General features: G+C 41.2%; 1 protein-coding gene across 1 annotated transcript in view; it reads left to right on the forward strand.

Moving 5' to 3' along the window:
• Positions 1–19964, forward strand: part of PITPNC1 (phosphatidylinositol transfer protein cytoplasmic 1) — an 864322-nt gene that overhangs the window by 714006 nt on the left and 130352 nt on the right. Inside the window, exon 6 of the mRNA XM_069199903.1 lies at positions 11067–11162. Within this exon, the coding sequence (XP_069056004.1) occupies positions 11067–11162 (96 nt within the window). The remainder of the gene's footprint in view (positions 1–11066; positions 11163–19964) is intronic.

Raw genomic sequence — 19964 nt, forward strand, 5'->3', positions numbered from 1 at the left:
TGTTTATACTCCTTGGAGGGAGCCTTTTGAGGAACCGCGTCCTCTGCCACATGTGAGAAGGACTCACTTTTCTTTTGTGCCAATTTTTTTGATTTTTTAGGATTTTTATTGGGAGAAAGGCGCTGACTGCATTCCCCCGCAGTCTGGGCCGACATAGACCTAGATATCTTGTCAGAAAAAGAAAGTTCTAGGTTCTTAGAATTTGTTTGCATAGAGGATGATACTGCCTGTTGGACAGAGGATTTTATAAAAGCAGACAATTCCTGCCTGATGTCCTCAACATCATGTGAAGGAGAGTTGTCTGAATCCATAATGGGGATAAAAAAGGGCTGGGGAGTGAGGGGTTAACAAAACCAGGAAGAAAAACCAGGAAGAAAAACTACTAAAGCTCCGCCTGTGGGCGTCGCCAAACCTGCAAGTCGAGAAGGAACAAAGGAGCAGGAATGACTGGAGCCTCAATATCCACAAACAGGTAAGGGGCCAATGTAGAAATTGCTGATCAGAAAATGTCTTAATAACAATAGAAGTGAGCGCTCGGGCCGACGAGCGCTGGAGAAATGCCAAGGTTGCCGGAGAAATGAGAGGCGCCGGATTTCCTCAAGCACGGCAATACAAACTGCCGCCTGAGGAAACCCGGCAATGTAAACAAAGCGTGCGGCTGACGCGCGCAGAAAGTAATGCTCGTTGGACTGAGCGCGCGGAGCACTGAATAAAATGCGGCCAACTGAAACAGGAGAAATAAAATAGGGGGAAAAAACAGCGAGTTAATGTGGCGCGAGCACCAATATGTAAATATTAATAATTATTATTGATAAAAGAAATAACTATCAGACTATGAAATTTTTTACAGAGACAAAGATAAAAGGGTACTTTACTTGACTGCGAGCAGCAAGAAAAGAGGGCTGTTCGCAGTCAAGTGATGTCATAATACCCTTGTATACATGTGATTGGTGTACACTGTTCTGACTACATTTTTATTCCCATTGGCTGTTGTTCCTTTGCCTTCTGGGAATTGTAGTATATTTCTTGACTGCTGCTATTTATTAAAGTAAGAAAAGAAATGCATAATAGGAGCCTCCGGTCTTGTCATAAAATTAGTGCGAAGGGTCAAACAATTGTCTTACTTTGTCTCGTTGCCAACAGACACTCTCTCCCACTTGGAAGCAAACTCAATCGTGCCTTCCCCATAAACTCCCACTGCTCGTCAAGCACCACCATTGTGACTAGTTAACAGATGGCAAGCTTAATTGGATCTGAAAGGCCAAATTTACATTCTGTTAAAAAATAAAACGTTTTGTGTGCCTACCATGCAGGACAACCTGTACTGCAAATATGAAGGACTCTAAAAGGGTCGTCAATGAAGCTGAAACCTGGATATTGCAGTTACTTTTATACAATAGATAAACACGTATGATCAGTAGAACACATAAAAGGTTAGTAAAATGTTCCTACCACTTTCAACGTGCTGTAGCTGTGTATGCGGGAACATATTGAGGGTAAGTGGGCCGTGCATAATAAGCAGGTAAGATTTTCAGAGGTGCATAAAAATAAAGAAAAGCAGAACAGCTGCTAAGTAAAAACAACATACGCGTGTTCTTTTCTCACAAAGAAACCGCTAAAAATTATAGGATAATGTACAGCTCTCGTTTTGAGCGATTTTATAACTGAGGTACTTTTTACTAGTTATCCATATTAGGAAAAACAAGAGTCTTCGCTAGATTATTGAGTTAATTGGTCTAGGGGTGTCTGCTGAAACTAAAAGCAAAATATATATATTCGTTGCAGGAATTGGGTATTTCACCACGTGATTGCTGGCCTACATTGTGCCTCGACTTACAAACTGTTGAGTGTTGAGTTCGCTTTGCTCGCTAGATGCGAGTTATGATGTGTGCTTCAGCTTCTCTGAACACATCCTTGCCCATAGACTCTCATCACAGACTCCTTCACTTACACCCAAGACATCTTCTGCATCAGGGCCATACATAACAACAATCTGGCAACATGGTTTCAACAAAAAATATATTGAAAGAAATCCCTCTGATAAAAAAAGCTTTCTAAAGATTAAACACCTGATAGGAGAAATGGTATGTTCATCTAAATCATTGGATGCTGCTGTGGAACTGGCATATGACCATGTGGGCCTACAAACTCTTTGACAAAAGGTGATATAGAACTCTTGAGCCAAGAGTTTCAGAAAGACATCAGTGCGCTATGTCACTACTGTGCAAAGTCTGTTTTGTACTTGGACAAGTGTCTTGGCAGACTATTTAGCCAATAAAATTCTAGCCCCACATAATTCCTCCAAAGAGATATTTAATAATGTGCACTCTGTATCTAGCCCACTGTGAATCAGATATACATTTGAGGATACCCTGCATCTTTGTGATGAGCGGTCTAATTTGTTTGAGAAAAAAACAAACATCTGTGGCAGCCTGGCTGAAGCAGCTATACCTTGGATAGTTGGGAAGGATTAGAGCACACCCAAATGGAGTGCTGGGAGGTCTTGAAGCTATCTAATGATTTACCTACTTTGACTGAATTTGAGCTACTGAACTGAGAAATGTTCTTAGATATAGCTTTTCAGGCTTGCCATTAGATCCTGTTCCTCTTAGGATTTGGAGAGGGATGTCCTCTTCCTTCCCCCACCCACCTCTGGCTATCTGTAATAGATCTCTGAAAATGTGGTGGTTCCTTTATTGAAAAATGCCAATGTTGACCTGTCTCTTATGAGCAATTTCTATATCATTATTGCTATTTCCAGTGAAATCAAGGAAAAATATGTCTGCAGATAGATTTGTGTTTTCATTGAGCATCATCAGTTGTTAGATCCTGTACAATTGGGATTTCAACCTGCACCGAAAACTACCTTAGTCTCTGCCTAGGACGACTTAAGAATGTTGGCAGGCAGGGCCCACTTAGTGGCTCTTGTGCTACCTGGTTTAGCTGTTGTATTCAATACAGTATTCCATACTATCTTGCAGTCTAGGTTGGCAGAGGTAGGCATAAGAGGGAAAATCCTGAAATGATGCTGGAAAATAGATTCCAGGCAGTTCATCTTCCACCTTATCAGCCAAATGTTAAGGCCATGGATCAGGATGTACCTCAGAGATCTGCTCATGGCTGACCCTGCCCAATCTGTATATTTGCCCTCTGGCACAGCCTATTCGATCTGGAGGTGAACGTAATGAATTATGTGGGTGACACACGATTGTCAATTAATTGTACCGTGTCATCGTTTGGATGTTTCTCATGAATGCATGAATGATATTGTGTATTGGCCGTCCCGAAAATTCCATTAAGTTCAAAGGGGACACAGTAGAGATTTTATGCTGGTGGCAACAATAGCCACCTACGGGCTCTACTCTCTGTACCTGATTGACATTTTGGGACATCCCTTTTGGTCTCAGTCTGAAACCTGGGTTTTCCATTTGGAAGGCTAGCCATGTAAATAAGTTATCAGCTTTGTGTTTTCACTGGCGCATGTTCGATGTAAAGTTTTACTTCTTCCTTGCCTACTCACTGTAGTAGTGCCGTGAACCATCTTATGCAGATTTGATTATTGTAATTCCTGTTTTCTCATCTTACATTTGGAATCGTTTTAAGAACATTCAAATTGTTCTGTCAGACTAGCATTACAACAGCCATGTCTTTCCTCTGCATTGGGTGCCCTGGATGCTCTACCATGGCTCCTGCTGCCTAAGAAAGTAATGTTCAAAGCCCCCTGCTGTTCCCACAAAGCCTTATATAGGTCGGGTCCATTTTACCTTCAGCAAAGGATTGAACGCTATAACCTCATGCATGTGTTACGTTCTTCTGAAATTAATTTTATGTGAAATTAATTTTATGTGAATGGTTATCACAAAGTTCAGACGTGAACAGTTGGGAGTTTGAGCTTCTTCGGTGATGGCTGTTCGCCTTTGGAATAGCCTGCCTCCATTTTTGCAAGTTGCACATGATATAATAGCATTCAAAAAGCTCTTAAAACCAGGCTTTACACAATCTAGATTATTAATGTTCGCCACAGTTTCTGTTCTGATTAGCATTCATCTAGTACAGGGGCACCGGTTTAGGTAACAGTAACGCTTTACAAATTTAATAACATTAATATTAACATCTTCAAAAAGAACTGTGAAGATAGTGAAGATATCAGCAGTTGAGCAGATCATTGGACACAACAATCCAGCTGAAAGGTCTTCTCTGTTGGAACAGCAACATAAATAGATCCAAGAAAAGAGACAACTCTTAAAATCGCTGTGTATTGGAGAAATTATTGATGTGTTGAATACAGCACCCAAGACCTATAACCAGAGATTGTTCCTTATGGTTCTACCAGGGTCTATTATTTTCATAGAATAAATGTCAGTAGTGCAACACTGAAAATGTACACTGTTCACCTTAAAAGAGATGACATCTCGCTCTGTCAGTATCTAATACCATTCACGTTAATAAACGCAAAGACATCACATTACACTTTTGTGTGGAAAAAAATCCATATTGTTGGGGATTCCTTTTTGTATCTCTTTGACCTTTAATTGGAAAGTGTTCAGTCAAGACATGGGAGAAAGTGGCACAGGCTTAGAGTTCTACTGGCCCTTAACCCAGAGAGAGCCCAGTTGGTGTTGGAAAAGGGCAGAGACAACCCTCAGAAAGAGAAAGGAGAAGTGACAACTAAGTAGACTACAAGAAAAAGAGATTCAAGAGCCTTCTCTGAGGACAGATGACTCATGCACTAAAGTACTCTAATAACTCTTACATGATTGCTACTCAGAAGATTTTGGGAAAATTAAATGTGAGGACTTTTTAATTCATTTAAGCACTGTTCGGCAACTTAATGAATTGTTTCACAGGGCTATCTTGGTGTTGTATTTCTATATTCTCGTGTCTTTATATTGAAGAAATTAGCTTGAAATTCATGTTCGATGAATTTGTAACATGCAGTTGCTTGGAGCCTGGCTAGGATATCAGTTGCTGTCCCTCCCTCTTGTTCGTCATCTCATGTTGAGATGCAGCGTTCATGCTATGTGTTTGTCATTGTCTTTTTTACATGATGATTGTTTTCAGCTTATTTGTTACCTTACTATTTATATAGCATAGAAATGAATTTATGAGTACTTGAATTGAGCAAATGTAAAATTTACTGCGGCAAGTAGGCTGTGATATTATATTGATTCAAATAAAACATTTACTGTATAGATGTCGTTGACATCCAATTGATACATTTCATTTTATGGTCAGATCTTCTTTCTTGTTTTATGTTCAGATCGACATACTCTCCCTTAATGTTTATGGCCGGTCCTCTTCAGTGAAAAAGAAGGCCCTGCTACCGTGGCTTTATTTGAAAGATATAGTGATGCTGATGCAAGAGACCCATTTTCTGATTTCAAGTAGGTCTTGGTTGGGGTTTACTCATTACCTACTCCAATTTCACTCATCTGCCTCAAATGAAATTAAAGGGGTGACAATTTCTTTCAATAAGGGCACTAATTTTAAACTGGATGTGGAATATCAGGGTTATAGATCTGAGAGGTTGGCTATGGAAAAAGTTTCTGACCTAGTGAAAATGAGGACAGCTTTTTTTGGTGACTATTTTCCATTGACCATATATTTTATAAGGGGCAGGATCTATTAGTGGGAGGCAACTTCATAGCAACATTAGAGTCTGCACCGGACCAGTCAACCCTTAGTGGCTTCCTTCAAACCACTCCTTGTCCTTATTAATGGATGGTATTTTGTTCGCCTTTGGAGATCTCAGCACGCAACTACAAAAAACTATATATTTTGCTCTAATGCACACAGGTCCTTTTTAAGAATTGATCTATTTCTGACTCATAGAACTGCAACTTTCTGGACTTTTCTCTAGTAAAATAGACTAAGGTTCTCTCTGACCATGCTAAAGTGATAGTTCAGTATGGGACCACACACCAATGTTTTTTCTACAAGTGGACATGCTCCCAGACAACACGAGCAAACATACTTATACAAAACATATATCTGTAGCTGGGTAATGCTCGAGGGGACATGGAACATTTGCCAATTGCAGAGGCAGCTCCAAAATGATCCATCCTGAACAGTTATATTATGAAAGAAGGAAAAAGCTGATAAACTACCAGCTTATAAAATCAGGTTGTCTCAAGTCTGCAATAATATTAACAGAGTTGTCAAACCCGATAATAGCATGACGTCTACCATGTAAGATATTTAGAAGCATTCTTTGAGTTTCTATTCAGAGCTCTGTGGTTCATGAGATACGATGATGTGAACAGGAGAGTACCTTTCCTATCCTACCTCCCAAGGATATAGATCAAACAGAAGAACCCATTAGTTCAAGTAAGGTAATGGAAGCCATAAAGAGACTCTCTAAACTCAAGGCTCTGAGCCCCAGTGTCTTCATGGCCTTTTTCCATAAAGCATACGAAGACCTTTTGCTGGCGCGTCTGGCGAGAGTATTTAATAAACATTCTGATATCGGAGCCTATCACAATTCTTGATGGAATCCATATTAAACCTGTTGCTTAAGCCCAATAATGAACGGGAATACTCTGGGTCTTATAAATTGATAGCTTGACTGAAAACGGATGTTCAAACAATTTACAAGGTTTTTGACCATGCGCCACAAAAATATCTGGCCCAGGGTTGTCCAACTGAGCCAATTGGGCTTAATCAAAGACAGAAGGCTCTGGATAATAAGCAGGTGGCATTAAAACTATTCATTGTGATTTTACATTCAACAGCCTCCCATGCTTCTTGTGCAGAGAAGGTGTTTGACAGGATTGATTGATCATTTATTCCTAAAGTTATCACGAAAACACTATTGGGGTCCATCATTCATAATTACATTCTAACAAATTTTGTACGTCCCTCAGTTAAGGTTAAAATTATCGATAATATGACTCCACCAATTTTCCTCAGTTGGTGCACAAGACATTACTGCGGTCTATCCCTACTCTGATTTCTTTTATCCATGGAGCATTGAGGTCATTGAGTAATCTTCCGTTCTAAAATACTTAGCAAATTGGTTCCGATGCCTAAAAATTGGTGTTATGTGCTGATGATATCCTATGTTTTTAACAAGTCCTGAGCATTCACTACTATTTATTTTGTAAGAGATCAGAGAATTTGCCTTTGTATCTGCTTTCAAGGTGGTTTACCCCAAATCCATTGGCTTGGGAGTTCCATTGTGTCCCCTGAGCTTTGCAGAATGCTTGTGAACTACTGGTTTCTCTAAGTTTCTTTCATTCTAACTGCTTAGAGTTTATATTCCTGGACAAATTATGTAGTTGGAATATTCACCCTTTATTGGATGTCCGATTCAAGAATCTCTGTAAATGTAGCAAGCTAGAGATATCTTGGTTCAGGTGCATTACTTGCCTCATTAAGTTTTACACCACAGCTGTTACACGTAGCACAGGTTCTGTCTTTGCGCGCTTTCGTACAGTGGTCAAAACTGCACTCTTTCACATAAGAGAATAGGACTCCACTTGTAGCCGCATCTCTACTTTTTAAGTCTATATATGAAGGAGGTTTAGCATTTACCCATATCAAAAGATATATCCATGCACTTTTCAGAGAAAAATAAAAAACAGTGGGTCCGTGTTGGGAGAAAATGCTTTTGAAAACGTATAGGAGAAGGGACTTTAATGGGATATACTATGATTATTGACACATTGGATTTCAATTGTTAGAAGAAGCGGAGTGACCATCTCCTTTCCCCCAATGGCACTGATAAGAAATATTTGATTAAAATCATGTTTGCTTAGTAACATGAATGTTTTGCATTTAATCCGACATTGGTGCATTGTAATGAACAATGTTTTTATAGTGTAGTCCAGACTAGGCCTCAAATAGGGCCCAGCACCATATTGGATTTCAGATTAGCAATGTTTGCACCCATGTTTTAATTTTTCATTGACAGTGCACGCAGCAAAATGTGCACTGATATTGTAATGGCAGGTTGTTTTTGGAGAGCCTCAGAGGAAGTACTTTTGTAAATATATAGCTCTCCAAGTTCTCTTCCTGTTCCTACTGTGTAAGCTTATTCATTTATAAGGCTGTCACTGTTCATGCGATTAGGTTTTCACCATTACATCTGATGACATTAGGTCAGAGTGGAGTTAATTATTATTCATTTGTGGGGATAGTAGTAGGAGGGTTGTTTTAGATGACATCGTATTAATTCTGTATTTTGATTTGTCAACATGAAACAATTGCTCACCTTTATAACGACGTTTAATTTCACAGTAGGTTTCCATTGTGAATATGGCTATAAAAAGCCTTGAATTTTGGGGATGAGAAGAGCCTTTTCTGAACTCACTAGGATGCTGTCCAATTTCTGATTGATTTGCTGCATACTTTGGACCTTCACTACTTTCCAAATTCATTTCCATGCTGAATCTGTTGTTGTAATTGATGTTAGATATCCTAAGATAGTGTAAACAACACCCATGTTGCACCGACCTGACTCTCCTGCAAAAAAACAGTGACAGCTTTGAACAATGGCTATCTGGCTCGGAAATTGTTCTAGGAGTTTCTTATCACAAGCGCAACTTTAAAACACATTTTTCTTGCAGAGGCATGGTATTTGCAAAGGGCAGATACCTTGCATCCTTTACAGTTGCTACCCTGGCCATTTCGGAGAGCTCTAAAGGCTTGAAGTCAGTGGGAAACTGGATAAAACACCAGTTAAATAATGGAAATAGTAATGTATGTAGAGTCTTAGAAAGTGTATACACTTGTTCTAAACCTACACACCTAGCTAATAATGATTCAGATCTGGGTTGGAAATACTTAAATAATCATGTTTGAATACTTGGTTTAGTGCAACCAACTTCTCAATGTGATACGAATATTTATAAAGGACATTCAAATTTCTTATGAGATTCTATATGTAACCCCAGCACGTTTGACATAAAAACGTGGATCATCTAAGTGTTGTAGTGGGTCCGGTGAGTGGATCACGTTGACCCACATGTGGTATGGTATAGCTATTGAAATCTGCTGGGGGAAATGTTATCCCATGTTAAAGATATCACAGTATTGAATTGGTTAGGAGCCACCTAATGCTGTTTGTTATTCATGGTGAGAAGATAACCTGTGCTTTCCCTTGTGTCCACATTGCCTTATTATTGTCTATGATGCTTACGATTGACATGGAAATTAACAGTATCCCCACCAATATTAATGTGGTGCTTTAAATTATGGTATATACATACACTGTGGGAAAATTAATGTAGTATGGGAAAAGGTCAATCATTTAGAAAAAGCCTGGGCTCCATTCCAAATTGCTGGTAAAAATGCAAGTCATCAATGTAGTGACGTAAAGCTATAAGTTGAAAGCATTTTATAGTTTGAGTATATCAAAGCCAAACTGAACATCACCGTTGTCTATGGAGGGGGTGATTAAGGGGAATATCTATTTTATTTAATGCTTGCTTTCTTCATTCATTTCATATTCTCTCAGTTGTCCGCTGCCTGTGGAAGGCTGGGTTCAGCTTCTGTATTACCTTAAGATTGTTGATATGCCAGAGTGATTACGTTTTATATGACGAAATAGTCAAATATATTTTCTCTATACCCACAAAATTTAAATAAAGTTGTTGAAAATAAAAGTTTGCATCTGCCTACTCTTCAGTCCTTTTAACAATATTTTTGAAAATATTTTACGTGCAATGTCTAAAAAGTCCATCAAGGAAAACGCGGACCTGATGAGTGGAGGACTTGCAAAACGGCTCAACCACTGGCATTCTCGCAGACCGCACACCACATTTGTTTTATGATTTTTAAGTTATTTTATAAGCCAGTGTTTCAAAAGCTGATTCTAGTATTTTTTTATGGACTGGAACTGTGCCCATCTGTTGAAGACATAGGTTTCATTTTAGATATGCACATCATTTGAAACCTCAGTGTGCAATCCAAACTTTAAATTCTGTGGCAAATTTTTTAGATTTATATGATTGTCGGTACTAATATTTAGAGCTCATTACTTTTCCACAGTTCGTATTCTGTCCTCCCGTTGTGGGGTTGTTTCAGCTCTCCTTTTCCTTCTCTGATCATCTTCTTCATTTCAGAGGTATGCAGTTGGTTTTGACTAGCTCCACGATATTTACATAGGTTTTGTGCATAAACAAAAAAGAAAGCAAAGAAAAACATTTGTTTTCTAGCATTTGGTACTTGCATGTCAATACCCCACAACAGTAGGACAGAATGAGGATTAGTAACACTTAAGTAATAGAGGTTTAACTTATGTTTGTGGGGAAAAAAGTTCAGATGAAAGTCCTAAGTAAGTGGATACTGCATTGACGGCCAACCATGACATGTGGCTCAATTTTGTTTTAATTGAGGACATTACGTGGTTCACTTAGTAGGGCTTGAGTCTCCAGTTCTGTCTGGATAAAAAGGTGTTTATGTTTGAATGTTTGCAATTTTAAAATTGAGATCATGTGTCACTGTTAGTGGGGTGGACACATTTGATGTATTCGCAATAATATACTGATCTTTGAATATACCTAATGTAGAGCAATCTCAATGTTTTGTATAATTGAGTAGCCATTATGATGATTTGTGGCCTGTTTACATATTCATTTTGTAAACGTTTTTACCTTTTAAAAATGTTTGCAACCTCATTTTGTGTATACAGTACTGTGACTGTATGACATCCGAGATCCCATTACGTGGCTATGCTTAATACCTTTTGGCGCTAAGATAGGCTGAAACAGGTGTTGTTTGCAGTGCTCGTGCAATGTTTATTTAGCTCAAAGTATAGTGTTTTTGTGGAAATATAATATTCCCATTTATTAGGTTCTGGTTATCCTTTATAAATGCATGTGAGATACTTACTTCAGTTGTTGCCTTTGGGACTGCTGTTCATTAGTATTTGTTGCTGCAGTTCCAGCCATCTCAGAGACCATGTCCACAAGCACGTTTCTTGGCATAATTCATAGTCATCTATGCACCCATTGATGCTTAAATGGAAATCTTTTAGCCTACCGGAATGAGCTTCATAGGGTCTTTCTGTTTCTGAAGATGTACCTCCGAGTATTTCAAACTGGATTTTCTTTTGTATATTATAGATTTTTGACAGTGAAGCCAAAGACCTAGAAAGAGAAGTATGCTTCATTGACATTGCCTGTGATGAGATTCCGGAGCGCTATTACAAAGAATCAGAGGTGAGTGACTTTTATTCAGTTTTGAATGAAAATATAAAACTTCTTGATCTCCTGCCAGTCGGAGTGGATGAAGAAGGAAACATGTTCTATGCCTCATTTTTTATGCCACTTTGTTTGAATGCGTTCCAGTGTTCGACATAAAGGACACGCAGTCTCCTAAGCCTTCTCAGATATCACGTCTGTCTCGTTGCTTAAAAGTTACATTTTTTTAAGATTGTTGACATAGCCTTGACAAACATGATGTCTACTATGACCAATTACTTTTTTTTTTTTTTATAAATAATTTTTTATTGGTTTTGCAATAGAATAAAGTAAAACAAAACAGGTAAAACAATTATATACATAGGCAACAAGGCGCCAATGGGCACCAAACAGTGGTCAATTCCAATGTCCCAGACAACACCCTGAATGAGTAGATTGTACATGTCTATGTTGGTGTGTCTCGTAAGTGCCTCATCCCACTCAAGAGGGGGTTGGAGGAATGTGTTTGGACTCTCCCTCTCATTGTGTCAGTCAGCATTATAGGGGGTTAAGTTGTCATGTCCTCCCACTTCCCCCAGATCTTGTTATACTTATTCGGGCACCCTCTAGCCTCATATACAAGTTTTTCACATTGAGCACACCAGTCCATCCCCCGTCTCCATTTGGTCAGGGCCGGTGCCTTATTGGCTTTCCAGTCCGTCATAATGTCCCTTTTGGCCACTAGGCACGCCACCCCTAGTAAGGTTCGCTCTGCTCTGCGTAGTCCCGATTCTCCCATGACCCCTAGTAGGGATGTCAATGGTGTCAGCTCCATGTCCACTTGCAGGGTCACCGAGATCTCCCGCGAGATCCTCTTCCAATAAGTTTTAATAATCGAGCATTTCCATACCATGTGGAAGAAATCAGCGTCTGGTCTCATACACCGGGGACAGTAAGCTGTGGATCGAAGCCCCGCCCTGTGCATTTTGGAGGGTGTAAGGTAGGCCGCATAGAGATAATAAGTCTGTATTAGTCGGAGATGAGACGTCATGCTCAGGGTGTGGGGAGCTGCCAATGCCTCAGTCCAGTCCTCCTCTTCCATAAGGCCCACCCATCCCTCCCATTTCCTACGAAGCTTCTCCAGGGAACAGGCGGTGGTGGTGATTAGTGTGCGGTATACCTGGGAAACGCCTCCCCTACCCAGATTCCCCATCAGTGCCCTCTTCTCCATAGGGCTGCTTTCGGGTATGTTGTCCCCTGTCTGGACCTGCGTCAGTAGGGCGTGGCGTACTTGAAGATATCTGTGGAATTGTGTCTTATTTAGTGAAAAGGTTTCTTGGAGGTCCTCGAAGGAACGCATGTGCGCGCCCTCCCATACATCACCCAGTGTAGAGATACCTATGTTATCCCATTTTTGGAATCCCTCAAGACCCGCCACCTCTCTTAAGCACGTCCCATGCCACAGTGGGGTCTGCTGGGTAAGGCGCCCCCACCATCCTGATATCTTTTGGGCGGTCCGCCATCCCTGCAGCACCACCCCTGTCACCCCCGGAATCCCACGTCTGATCGGGCCGCCATAGAGGGCGTCAAAGATCTTAGGGTAACTCAGTGTCTGGAGTTCCAGCCGGTACGCCGGGTCTGTCCACCCCCCTCCCCCAAACAGGCATTGATCACGAGTAAATGCATCGCCAGGTGGTAGTAAAGGACAGTGGACATTCCAAGACCCCCTTCATAGACGCCTCTCTGGCAGGTTTTAAGCGCCAGCCGGAGACGGGTGCCACTCCACAGAAATTGGCACGCTAGCGAGTCCATTTCTCTAAACCATTTCATGGGGATAGGGTGTGGATAGTTTTGGAGGAGATAGAGAAGCCTGGGAAGGACCATCATCTTATAGAGTGCGATTCTTCCAAGCAAGTTAAGGGGGAGGTCCTTCCACCGTTGAAGATCATTTTTGATTCTTCTGGTTAAGGGTGTGATGTTGAGCTCCCATGTTAATTCAGGGAGCATTGAGACATGTACCCCCAGGTATTTAAAGCTATTCCTCCGCACTGGTATGTTTTGTTGCCAATCCATACAGTCTCTAGAGTGATGGAGGGGAACCAACAGGGATTTATTGGGGTTTAGGGTGAGTCCTGAAGCCTCTGAGAAGATGTCTAGAATTTGTATGATGCGGGGGCCGCTCTTGGCCGGGTTAGCGATGTATAGTAAGACGTCGTCCACGTACAGTGCCACACGGTCTTCCGGACACACAGGCCAAGACCAGCCCTCTATCAGAGGGTCCTCTCGTAATAATTTCGCCAGGGGTTCTATTATTAATGCAAAGAGTAGGGGGGATAGCGGGCAACCCTGTCGAGTGCCACGACCAATCGGGAATACATTTGAGATTACTCCATTTACTTGGACCTAAGCCGTTGGATTAGAGTAGAGTAATCCCACCAGACCCCGGAACTTGGGTCCAAGTCCGTTTTTTTTTAGTACTTGTTCAAGGTAGGACCAATCCACTGTGTCAAAGGCCTTCTCAAAATCAAGTAAGAGCAGCGCCAGAGGGGTGTGTGACAGGGTTTTACGGTGTGCTAAGGCAAGATGTAATCGCCTAATGCAGTGCCTGGTGCTCCGAGTAGGCATGAAGCCGCATTGGTCAGGGTGCACCAGGGTGGGCATTGCCTCTTTTAATCTAGTGGCAAGGATTGAGGCTAACACCTTGATCTCAGTGTTGAGGAGGGAGATAGGTCGGTAAGCCGAGCAGTTTTGCGACAGGGGTTGGGTCTTCGGGATTACTACTATTGTAGCTAGGTCAATCCCGGGAGGGAAGTGACCCTTCTGCTCAGCTTCTTTATGACCAATTACTAACTAGCATTAGGAAATACACATAAAACTGACCTGGGGCCTTGTTGATAGGACATCACTCTGTGATGGGTAGATGGCAAAGGGCACGGCCAAAGGTTGTCCTGTGCACCAGTAGGACGCTCGGCACAGCCATGTGGCCTCTTCGGGCAGGGAGTTATCCTAGGCCGTGGCCTTCCTGTGTCCAAAGCTCAGTGAAAATCCGCAAAGCCCATCAGGCTCTGGATGCAGGGTTTGTGGGCACAGCACATTGTCAAAAGCCGAAATATTCACGAAAGAGCGAGTCAAAATTGTAAATAGAAGTAGGGGATAATTCCCAAGGTTTTCAGGCTCAAAGTTAAATATGCAATTCACAGATACCCCTGTGAAATGTTTTTTATCCTGAGGACACCAGAAGGAGGGAACTGGGAACCTACCAGCCACAAGTCTCCCAAAAAGCATATTTTTAATATGACGTTTAAGAACTTGGAAAAATATCTCTGTAAAGATACGTCCTAAAAGGGCATACATTTAAAGTAACAATATCAGAACTTGTTTTAATGACTAGGTGGACTTGGCAAATAGTCTGCCTACCAGAAACACATAAAAACATAGAAAATTAATTGGTGCATTGGTTATGTCCAGATCCTTCTTGGCATGTCTACAGGGACAGTGCGTACTGTCAGAAGGTTGGTTACTGCATCACATTGCCAAAAGCCATCCTTTGTAACTAAAGGGCGTGACTGGGGACATTCTCGTGGGTGCTGGGGCTAGAATAGTGGGCAAGGATGCTACCCATATCCACCCCACAGGTTCTGGGATCTAAGTACCGGATAGAGCCTGCCCAGGGCTTGGGAATCAGCCACAGGTTGCTTCCAGAGTCCTTCCCTGTGTCTCCTAGCTACTAAAGGAAAAGTCCAGTTATGAGAAACATTTTAAAGGGTAGTTCTTGTTTACTAGTAATATCATAAACTGGCATATGTTCTTAAAAGGCATAAGAATGTTACGCTTAGGAGCCAAAACCTAAAAACAGTGAAGATTGCACTGTAAAAGCAAGGACCGGACGGATGGCGTTACCTATAACATTGCTGTACTTGTCATTCGTGCATGATGGTGTTCGAATTGCAGCTATGGCTTCCCATGCAATATGTGAAGACATCCCTTTACTATCGGCCTTTCTTTATAAAGGCATCTAGTTGTCGGTAGTGCTAGCCTTTACCATCCATTCGGCTTTCACAGGAGTATCTATTGGTCTAAGGTTTTCTTTCTTTTTAATTTCTGTAAGGACACTGAATTACTGAGAGTGGTACTGAGGCGTTAAGGGCCAACAGAATCTCGGAGTGCATCTGTTCTGTTAAAAGTCGCTATTAGCTTTCCCCTCCCAAATCTCTACCAGAACCGCTAGTTTTTAACTGAGGTAAATCATCATTGTGTCTCCAGTAGTTTCTAGGATCTGGATCGGAAATATTATGCCCCTTCACGTGACGTTTTTAAGGCAACTTTCTCTTTTATGTGTATAGGTATGTCCCTTTAACAAAGGTAAAACATGCAGTCTTTCGCTTATGGTTAGTTTTGAAAGGCAAAAAAAAAATGTGCCATCTAAATGTAACATGCCCGACAGGCTGACTTGATTGCAGTCCCAGCAAGTCCAGCTCAGCTTTTAATACTCCTCAAGGCAGTACATTCATTACCATTTAATAGTTTAACAATACGATCAGTTATTTACACGGCATAGAAACTACAGAAACCGCTGCACAGAGTCCAATATGAAAAATACGTTGCCATTAGATTTTTCACTGCATTGAAAAGAGAGATGGTCAGAGTCATTGACATGGAGTTAAACTTATTACCCAGTGGTAAAACATTAATTGAGCAACTTTCATCCAACGTAATAGACCAACAAACACGAAATACCTCGGAATAAATATGGGGATCTGGTTAATTAATTTTGCAGATAACAAACATTAATGCTATACAGTTACAGTATTGTTGTCATTGGTGCTGTGAGTAGTGACGAAAGGAGACAGTCCAGTGTAGGAAAGTGCCCCTTTTTGATATGGTCACCCCCACGTTTTACTTGGTAATTGATGCAGTCCTGACTGAAAGTGCACTGATTTGCTGCTGTCCGGGTCCCCAGTGCCGGATCTCTTTCCCTAAAACTGTACACTTGTTCCCCAATTGGCAATACCTGTGGCACCCCTGTAAACTCTAGTAAAGGGTAGCACTAGTATCCAGGGCATGGGCTGCAGCATGTATTGTGCCACCTCAGGGACCCCTCACCTAGCACATGCAGACTGCCATTGCAGGCTGCATGTGTTGGTGCAGCTTAAAGTGAAAACACAACATGGCACACACCCTGTGAGCCAGGCCCCTTACCACAGCATACAAAATATGTAAGTTACCCTTAAAGCAAGCCTTACAGCCCTAAGGTAGGGTGCGTTATGTTACATGTGTGGACACATCTACAAGAGTAGAAATGCCCTTGCTATGTCTTTGTCAATTCTTAAACATAGTGAGTGGAAATGGAAGCCATTTTAAGTGCATGTGCTGGGCACTGGTCAATATGAGTGCCCCAGTTATATGATGCCTTTACTGAAAAAAGGGGCGTTTGATATCAAACATCTCATATTAATAAACCTGCATTGATTCCAGTGATGGATTTATTAATACATGCACTCAGAGGGCACTTTAGAGGTGCCTCCTGAAAAACCTACTATCTACCTGTGTTTTGGTTGACTAGTTTCGACTTGCCGACCAACAGCAGACAGGTTTCTGATGCCCAAGGGTAAGAACCTCTGCTCTCGGTCAGTCAGGAACAAAACCTGATGTGGGAGGGGTGTTAACACACACCCCACAATTCAGTATTTAGGAGAGCTCCTGGCATCAGCAAATCACATCCTGCTGACCTGAAGAAGAATGGCACTCCAGAGACGGAAAAGGCAAGATCTGAAGACCAGTGATCGATTCAACATCCGTCCTTCCAACCTGCCTACTGAATTTGACAGTTGCGAGAAAGACGCCTTATTCTGCAGCTGCTGAAAATTCCAAAAGCTTGGGAAGACTGCCAACCTTCACTTCCAGCACAAGGACTCCCATGGCATAACAGAGATGCTTCCCTGTATCCTGGCAGGCACCCAAGAAACACGGAGGAGTACTACAGACTGCCAAATCCGATGCCAGACAGCACCACTGCACCTGTGCCTGAGTTCAAGTGGGCCAGCAGTGCCAGTGTGGTCTCCAGCCTCTCCAGAGACAAAGCCCATTGTGGGTTTCCCCGCTGCGACCTTCACACCAATACCTGCAGCCTCATGTGCAGGCCCCCCTCAACCATGACTGCCTCCGGTGATGGGATCTCAATGGTCCTGTGCACCTTTGCACCCGGATGCCATGGACTGAGGAGAAGAGGACCACTAGCATCCCCTAGGCTTGTGAGACCTGAGCCTACTTGTTGGTTCAACCGGACTGATCCCCCAGTCCACACCTGCAGCCTGTTTCTGCAGGCCCCTTCCACCGCAACCGCCACCGGTGACAGAAACCCGACGGTCCAAGAATCCTCTGCACCCGGATGCCTTAGACCGAGGAAGGAGGACCACTGGTGTCCCTATGTCCCCAGGCATCGCAAGAACTGAGCCCATGGGATGGTTCACCCTGACTGGTCCCCCAGTCCTCACCTGCAGCATCTTTTTGACCATAGCGACCCCATTGACTAAACAGGGCACCCAATGCTGAACTGCACCACTGCACCTGGCTGCCTCAGTGCCACCTGAGATGACCTGCTGGTGTGGCCTAGGAATCTGCCTCATTCTCACCTTTGGTCCGGAAGATTGGTCCTGTAAGTTGCTGTGGACTACCTGTTTGCCGTATTCTCCCATGGGGTAACCTTGCAGGTTCAGAAAATTGCAGTGTGTGGACTTTTCAAATCTGTGAAAATTTCAATTGCAAAACATACTTATCTGATCCTGTTGATTCTGGTGCCTATATATATATATATATATATATATATATATATATATATATATATACACACACACACACACACACACAGATATAGATATATAGATATAGATATAGATATAGATATAGATATAGATATAGATAGATATAGATATAGATATAGATATATATAGATATAGATATATATAGATATATGTAATATCTAAAGAAATGTTGAAACGCGTTGGTGGTTTCTGTTTTGTTGAATAAACATGCCATAAAGGATTCTTTGGAGTGCAGTAAACATTTCTTTGGATATATTATTAATTTGAGGGTGGTCTCCTCCGTTACCAGCACCGGCAGCTGAGTGCTCCTCTGAGACTGTGACTCTGACCTTTTGCTTAAACTATAATTATTCAGAGGCGTCTCCCGATATGAGAGTTACAAAAGTAAAACAAAGCTTAATCATGTGTTGACAACGGAAATAGAGCATAATGGTCAAAAAGTTGAAAACTGGAGTGAATAGTCAAACAATATTGTGCATTAAAAAGGAGACAAAGGTAGTCAAACTTACGCGTTGGAAAGGAAATTTGTCTTTCATCATGAAATGAAGGAATTTGGCAGCACCTAAGATTGAACGCGGCTTGTACAAGATTCATTATACGTCTCACAAAAGCATTTCAAACTGAAGAAATGGTGCTTTATAAAAATTTATTGCAAGGCAAAGTCATGTTTGTGCTATAAAATGGAGTAATCTGATAGTACCTGAACTCAAATGCGGCGGCGTGTACAAGAGTTATTGCATGATAAATAGAGGAACGAAGCAAGTTTAAACAATACGTTGGAAAGGGAAGCCGTCCATTTAACATAAAATGAAGAAACTTGCCAGCACCTGCGATTAAAGGATGCTTATTCGGAATCTATTGTCTGTTTCAATAAAGAAATGTTAAGTCAAAAAGCGGGGCCATATGATAAGGGGTCAAAAGACTAAATTGGGCCTTCGCAATATGATGGCATAATTTAACAACACCCGAATTCTAATGTTGCATGCATAGAATACATTGCACGAATAAATAGTGAAATAGTGAAATGGATTTGTAAACATTGATTCAGAAGAACAAGTCACTTTTCAAAGTTTGATGAAGAACTTCAGTAACACCTTTGGTTGAGCGCTGCGTGTTTAGGGTCGGAGGACGCTACACAACGCGGGAGACTCCCAAGGTAATTAGAATCTTCATATTGATATTTTCATTACAAATTTTATTGGAATATACTATGCATTATACTCTATACAACATTGAAACAAACTGTAACAATCAAGCAGTATCAATGCATCCTCAATGCGATAAGGCCTGATTCCGGCAAATAAATATAAATTTGTGTCTCAGCAACTTTGTGAGTACAGCAGGAAAAATACCCCTTTTTTCAGAATGGAAGCAAGACCGGCGAAACAGGCTCAAAAAGCGGAAATTATTTTTTCTAGTTCTCAATGTAATTACTCAGTTACTAGGATAACCAGTGAACAAAAGGATCCGAATGATGTACAGTCTTTAATTTCCCAACAAAAAAATCTTACTAGAAAGGAAATCACAAAAAGTTGGGAAATTTTAACATTGCAGAAATATGTAGAGATGGGAAGAGTACCAAGAGGACTTCGCATATTTACATTACCTAATCATCCTGATATCAAACCTGAATTACTACTTGAATGGGGAGAGAATAGCATGACATGTTCATGGAACATGATGCTAATTTTGATCAAGGATGCAAAAATAGAAAGTGGAGACAATAAAGAACTCAGTAAAGGAGATTGAAGATAAATTAACAACATTACAAAACAAAGATATGATAACTAAATTAAGACAAAAAATGGTGGAAAGATTGGATGAACACGAATCGGAGTTAGAGGTACGTAAACAGAGATAATTTCTTAGAGATGAAATTGAGTATAAGAATGGTACAGTTCTCACATTTGCAAAACGTTTTGAGGCAATTAAACAACAATATACATCAGGTTCAAAAATGACTATTCCAACTACAACAGAGACTGCGAGTGAGTCAGATGTTGAACTAAGTGAAAATGAA

This window comes from Pleurodeles waltl, chromosome 7, assembly GCF_031143425.1.
Source record: "Pleurodeles waltl isolate 20211129_DDA chromosome 7, aPleWal1.hap1.20221129, whole genome shotgun sequence".
In the NCBI taxonomy this organism is placed as follows: Eukaryota; Metazoa; Chordata; class Amphibia; order Caudata; family Salamandridae; genus Pleurodeles; species Pleurodeles waltl.